Raw genomic sequence first — 6,778 nt, 5'->3', positions numbered from 1 at the left:
AAGTCTAGTTGAACCTAATATGTTGCCCTCTATCAGATGGCACTACATGCAGTTGCAGCCTTGCATGTGGAAAAGATGATGCAGAAAGATTCAGGTGTCAGTTGTGTATGCAAGACCTATGGACCTAAAAAATTCTATGCATCCCTGCTGCAAACCCTCTCATTTACAACCCCTCACATCCATCACCTACATGCCCACAAGAACAGAGAATAAATAATGACCAAGGAGTCAAGTGACATGTTTCGATCTCTGTTCGTGTGGGCCTGTATGTAATGGATGTGAGGGGGTGTAAATGGTAAGAGATTCGTATTTTTGCCATTACAAACAATGGGCTTTGCAAAATTCCCATCAAACACACATTTCACAGATTCAGATGGACCATATGTAAGAGACTCAGTGGTTATAAACAAGGAGACCATCTTTGCAGTGGCAAAAATACAAATTTCTCGAAAATGGGAGGGTTTGCAGCAGGTTTATCGTTTCACTTTGCAAGTATATCAGCTCTTGAAACTGGAAATAACATCACTCTCACTCCAACACCACATAGCAAATAATCACTCCAAGAAAAAACACACCCACCGTACATCCACACAGACAAAAAACCGGCACGCAAAACACGCCATGATCGAAGAAGGTCCCCATATTCCTTGGCTCCGTCAGCTTCTTCTACTGCCAAACACACCGTAGGACATCTGCACCTTCAGTTTCACCTCAATCGGCAAGCGTAGACTGACGAAGAGACAAGGGCCAGTACGTAGTCACCCAAGCCATGGCCCGTGCGCGCTGCCGCGGTGCCCGACGGTGCTCGAAGACCCGCACTCGCTGCCGGGGACCGACGACATCGTGGTCGCGCGCGCCCGCGACGCGCACCGCTCCATGCGCCTTGACGGCGCGCCGCCGGGCAGGTCCAGCGGGTCCAGCGACGCCCTGCGCCGCGCGCTGCCCCCGCCCTGGCTAGGCGGACGGTCGCAGCACGACGGAGACAGCACGGCCGTGGCCGCCGGCGCCGTCTCGGGCGCCGATGAGAGGCGCTGCCTCGGCGCGCTCTGCGACCGCGCCTTGGCGCGCGACGACTCCGTGTTGGCCATGTAGGACGGCGGGGCCGCGCGCAGGCTCGGCATCGGCTCCGACGTGGAGGTGAAGGACGCGTCGTCCAAGCGGCCGCTGGGCGTCCGCGCGCTCCCGTCCGTCAGCGCCGACGGCGACGGTGACGGCGAGACCTTCTGGCGCGGCTCGGCCTTCGGCATGGGCGTGCGGCTCGGCGTCGTCGACGCCGAGCAGTGGCCGCAGCTGTTGCGCCGCGCGCCCGCCCTCGGCGCGCCGTCGTCCACCTCCACGGTCCGGACGTTCTCCTCTAGACGCCTCTCCACCGCCTCCTGCACAGCACAGCGAAGGCAAGACCGCAAGAGCAACCCACCGCGCGCATTTGTCAGTTTCTTCCTCGTCGGAAGAAGGGCAGTGCCACAGTGCTCTGCTCACCAGTGGCTTCCAGGACCGCGGGTGCTGCGGCGACGGCGAGCGCCGCCTCGGCGGCGTGGCTGAGGCGGCCTGCTGCCTGGAGGCGTCGTCCTCGACGACATCGAGGAGGCGCAGCCGCTCGGCGCGCGCGCGGCGCTGGGCGTAGACGAGCGCCTGCATGCGCCGGAGCGTCAGGCTGGCCTGGCGCCGCACCAGCTGTCCCCTCACAATCGCCTGCAGCATCACCATCCCTCGCAGCGCGCATAGCGCCTTCCTCGCCTGCCGTCGCAAACCATTTCACTGTTCACACTTGACATTTACACTTGCCGCGTGGAGAATCGCCGGAGCCGAGAACTGCACGCGGCCGGCCGGCGGGCCCAAGAACGCACGTACCAGGTACGATCGGAAGGCCGACTGGATCTTGACCGCCGCCGCGGCGGCCTCCCCGCCACGACCACCGCCGCGGGCGTTCCTCCTCCTCGTCCTCCTCCCCGACGCCGGAAGCGCGACGACCGTGCCCGAGGTGGACGCCGCCTCAGGGACGGCGGCGGCCGCGGCCTGCTGCTGTCCCTGCTCCTGCTGCACCACGACGACATGCAGCTCCGCCTCCGAGAAGCAGTGCGACGACGAGGACGCGAGCGGGCCCTGGGAGCTGGACGCTGCCGCGCCCGGCCGCCGGAAGCTCCACCGCCTCTTCTCCCTCCCGTGCGGTGTCGCCGCCGCCTGCGCGTGCGAGGGCAGCGGCGCGGACAGCACCGACTGGCAGTCGGCTTCAGCCCTGTCCTTGGCCTTCCTCCCTTTCCTGCCGGACAGCAACAAGTTTCTGAGCCACTGGCTCGCCTTGCCCATCTGCGCAAGACGCACTACTCCAAGAATGAAGGAGCAGAGGCCCGGTGGCCACTCATTGCTCTCTGGAACTGGAACTGGAACTGCTCTCACGTCTCGCCTCAAGATTGTTCCATTGCCTCACACGTCTGCGATCTGCCCCCACTGCACCGGCCATGTGAGGGTGAGGAAGAGGAAGTCCTCCCCGCAACAGCTAGCACCTTCAATTTTGTACCCACCGCCAGAAATGACTGCTAGCTTCAATTGCATGAACACAGGCATGACTCATTGGCTCATGATTTATGAAACAAAAGGGAACAATCGGAGTGATCGGCGGCAGTGTCCTAGCTAACTGCCAGTTTATGGTCTCCCCATATGAGGTGGGCCGTGGGCAGATGGATGCGGCTTGTGGCGTGATGAAGAGCACAGACGGACCACGGAGGGTGTAGGGTTTAAGGGACGACCGGTCGATCGGTCGCTGGCCAGAGCTTGTCTTAGTGAGGAGCTGAGTACCTGTACTGTATCTGTACCTCCTCCTGCAATGCAATGACGGACCGATGTGAGCGGAGCGATCAATGTGGACAGATGCATTGCATTGCATCCATGGTCAGCAATGGAATGGCAACAAGTACCCGGGCCCTCATCAGGCCATCGTCTTCCAGAACCAGAAGGCACACCCATGGCAGTCGCCAGTAGGACATGTGTGTGTGGAGATCTCTGGAGGAGGAGACAGGCACGCCGCACGCAGCTCTGCGCCACAGCTAAGGATGGCAACGGGGATATATGTACGAGAAATTTGCTGTTTTGCCACTCTCAAATTTGGCTGCCTGTTATTATGCCATCCCGTGTCTATGACTGGTGGGACCATCTGTGTCTATGATTTGTGGGTCCGATGGCATAATGGCGAAGCCCACAAATGATAATGGCAAAATTGCAAATGGCTCTATATGTACTGTCGCGAGAAGGTCGAATTTGCTGCTACGGAGAATACATCCCGGCCCGTTAATCATCTTTGTTCTTCATTCAGAGACCTTTCCCCTTCACGCTCACTGTTGGAGATCGGAGAGGGAAGTGAGGGAGCGACTATCTAGTCACACTGGCCACCGGTGTACGTCGAGGAGTAGTCTTGAAAGTTTGGGCCGTGCCTAACGGGTCTGTATGAGCACGGCCAAAAAATAAATGCACAAAGTCTGGTCCAGCACATGTGTAAAAAAATCGAGCCTACACGTTAGATGGGCTAGATCGTGCTCCAACTTTCAGTCCATCGGGTCACATGACTTGGCACGCTGTCATGGGTCGTGTTCGTGCCAGTCCGGCACGGACAAGGGCACGGTTATGGTGAAACACATGGTTGAGCTGAGGGATGCTGTCAAAGAGCCCAGCGCGGCAGTCTCGGCCTTTCCCACCACGAGTGACTGATGCAGTGTGGCACGCTCGACGGTGGCCTCATCGACGCGCATCGGCGCATGCAGTCGGCCTCGAACAGTCCAACTTCTACACCATCCGCTCTCGCTCCTCGCGACTCTTCTCCCACAGTTCCTGCACGCATGCACGCAACCAGAAAAGAGGACGCCATCATCCAAGAGCCTCAAGCATATGAAAGGACCGAACAACTCTTCCCAAGATGTAGAAAAACTTTTTGGGCAAAAATATGAACCCTGAAGCAGCGCGCTGTAGCCGTCGGTCTCAACGCCGGTGTCGCCATCCCTGATCGTCGACCCGGCAACTAGTACTGGGCATAAAACTCGAGCCCGAAGCCCTGTACCCGAAATACCCGAACCCGTAACCGTATAGCCCAAAACCCGTTACCCAAATAGCTCCAGCGGGTAACGAAACTAAATACCAGAATTAAGTACGGGCCTAATCAGGTATTAAACCACTGTACCCGAACTACCCATACTACCCGAAGCACTGTAGCTACATGCTCACGCCAGCCCGCCAGGTGCTCGGCCTGCTCAGTGCTCACGGCCCAGTTCTCAGTTTCTCACGGCCCAGGCCCTGGCTGGCAGCGCCCCCCTTCCCAGTCCCCAGACCCACTGTCCAGAGCCAGAGCCCAGAGGCACGCACGACCGTGAAATTGACAAATCAACAAAGCACAAACCCTAGCTCCTGGAGGTGGCGGCTGCCGGCTCCGCGGTCGGCACTCGGCAGTAGCACCGCAGTAGGCAAGGGCGCAGGCGTGTGTGGGTGTGCGGTCTGCGGTGTGCCCTGCAGTTCTTCTCCTCTCTCTCTCATCGTCACGCAAGGCAAGGCCACAGCCCACAGCGTCCTCGGCGGCAGCGTCCACAGGCAAAGGCAAGGCAAGGCCTCTCTCTCATCGTCAGGCACTGCGGCAACGTCCTTGGCCAGGCAGCGTCCACAACCTCCTCTCTCTCATCGCTACATGCTCGAATATATCGGGTATTTTGATATTACCCGAACCCGTATCCGAAAGTATAGGTACCCAAAATTACGGGTACCCGACAACATGGGTACGGGTTCGGGCTTAGATGTTTAAAATCCGAAATATAAAAAACCTGAAAACCCGACCTGAAATACCGGGTAAACCCGAACGTCCACCTCTACCGGCAACAGCTCCACAATGGTGACAAACTCTCTCAAGGATTGACGAGTGAGAACAATTTGATTTGCGACTGAGCGTGCCGGGCCTCAGCTAGCACGGCCCGAAGCAAGCCCACCGTATTTTAGGGCCGTGTTGGATCTTGATTTTAGTATCTAGACACAATACGGCCCGGCCCGACTGAATTTCGTGTTGGCACGATCCGAAAATTTAAAGCCCGAAGCACGACGGACTTGTGCCGGGCCAGCACGAAACGATCCAATTTGCAGCACTACCGAGGAGATCGAAAGAACGAGGGGCACAGTGCCTGCGTAGGACGGCGAGAAGAGACTCGAGATGACCGAGACCAAATAGAGAAAAGGGACGTGAACGGCTTCTCTGTCGTAATGTCCGGCGGCAGGGGTGTGGACCTAGGACATAGCAGGTCCACATGTTAGCTATCCGACCATGGGTAGGCAAAAAACCTAATACCCATTACCTAAACTTGAAATATTCAAACTTAAATTATCCAAATTTTAAATACTAGTTCGGATCCTAGTTTAAAAACCTAAAATTATATTAGGTAAAACAGGTAACATGTGCCGATATCCGATTTATCCGAATTATCTGAAATTATGTAACATGCCCCGGTCTTCCTTGGAACCTTGAATGCTCAAAGCGCTATCCCGCGCCACGCACGCTGACATCACCCCGTCTCTCTTCCTCTACCCTGGACGGTCTGCTGCATCCCAGTTCGCCTCTGCTGCCGTTGGCTTCGCTCTCGACCGGTAGGTCATGATTGCTGGGAGCTGGACGGTCACTTCACCTGATCAGGCAGTAAACCTAACAATGTCTTTTTTTTAATTAGCAAAGAGATAAAGAGAACGGACGGGAGAAGTAGAAGAGAAGTGAAGGAGGCGATAGAATGGCAGGGTTGCTTGCTGGCCATATTTCTCTCACAGTGACAGCCTAGTCCGGGAACATGTCTTTTGATCCCGGGGTACTAAACTACTAATCAAGATCCTGAGTCTCCCTAGTATGGTACAAGACCTATGTTTTTTTACAAAGATCTTGCTCTTCCATTGCGTATGATAACCATGCATATCAACTCTGATAGGGTAAATCGAGATTACCCAAATTTTCGAGTACCCACTTATTTCAAGTAACAATTTTCAAAACCTAAATTTTTTAAAAACCCGAATTACTCGACCAGATTTTTTCGGGTATCCCGTATATCCACTCCTACATCCGGCTTTTTTGCAATTTAGCCCATTTTCGGTTTTTCTCACAAATATGCCTTTTTGAGTTTCATTTTAAAAAATGGATCTATAGGTCGGCGCCAATGCTATTGGCGCCTAGCTAACACGGGTTGACGCCATTGCTATTGCCGCCTAGCTCTCGGCGGCGGCACTGGCGTGGAGCTTGTGTGGTGACCACATGTCGGGGGGTCGGCGCCAAGATCTGTGGCATCGACCTTGGCGCGCTAGATCTTGGCGTCGATCCTCGTATGCCTATATAATACGACGTCAATTCTATCCCCTCCATATCGGTTTACTCCTCTTCACTACGACCAACATCCCTTACCGGTGTTAAGGTAATTTCTTTTATTTTTTTGTCTCACTTATTTTATTCAATCTATTGGTCTTTGGTGTCAAGGTAAATCCATCTATGAAGCAGCCACGTGCCACAGTCGTAGAATCAACCACAAGAGCAGGGGGTCTCTCCTGCAACATGCACCGATGTACAAAAATAAATTCACGTCACTGAAATGAGCAAAGTACTCATGCTACAAAATGGACATGTGATGCCAATGAAACTTACTACAAGTGGTTTGTGCCAAAAGGGATACCCGCAGGAGAATCTGTTTGTAGGTCATGAGTCCCACAATCATCTCCTGGCTGACTTAATGGGGTCAAATTGGGGCCAGATTGAGCATCAGGCACATTTGGCACATCA

At 55.2% G+C, this 6,778-nt stretch overlaps 1 protein-coding gene across 1 annotated transcript; it reads right to left on the bottom strand.

Moving 5' to 3' along the window:
* Window positions 1-406: 406 nt before the first annotated feature.
* Window positions 407-3,275, bottom strand: LOC103650478 (uncharacterized). The gene is made up of 2 exons (XM_023302094.2): window positions 1,852-3,275; window positions 407-1,737 (listed from the first exon to the last, which is right to left on the bottom strand). The coding sequence occupies exons 1-2, from the start codon at window positions 2,305-2,307 to the stop codon at window positions 955-957; spliced, it is 1,239 nt and encodes a 412-aa protein (XP_023157862.1). The 5' UTR covers window positions 2,308-3,275; the 3' UTR covers window positions 407-954.
* Window positions 3,276-6,778: the final 3,503 nt, after the last annotated feature.

This window comes from Zea mays, chromosome 3 (genome assembly GCF_902167145.1).
Source record: "Zea mays cultivar B73 chromosome 3, Zm-B73-REFERENCE-NAM-5.0, whole genome shotgun sequence".
In the NCBI taxonomy this organism is placed as follows: Eukaryota; Viridiplantae; Streptophyta; class Magnoliopsida; order Poales; family Poaceae; genus Zea; species Zea mays.
This window is presented reverse-complemented; position numbering and strand designations above follow the sequence as displayed.

Coding starts and splice junctions, on each gene's coding strand:
- LOC103650478 (XM_023302094.2), bottom strand. CDS start 2,307: ATGGGCAAGGCGAGCCAGTGGCTCAGAAACTTGTTGCTGTCCGGCAGG. Junction 1,738..1,851: donor CGGCCTTCCGATCGTACCTG/GTACGTGCGTTC, acceptor TTGCGACGGCAG/GCGAGGAAGGCGCTATGCGC.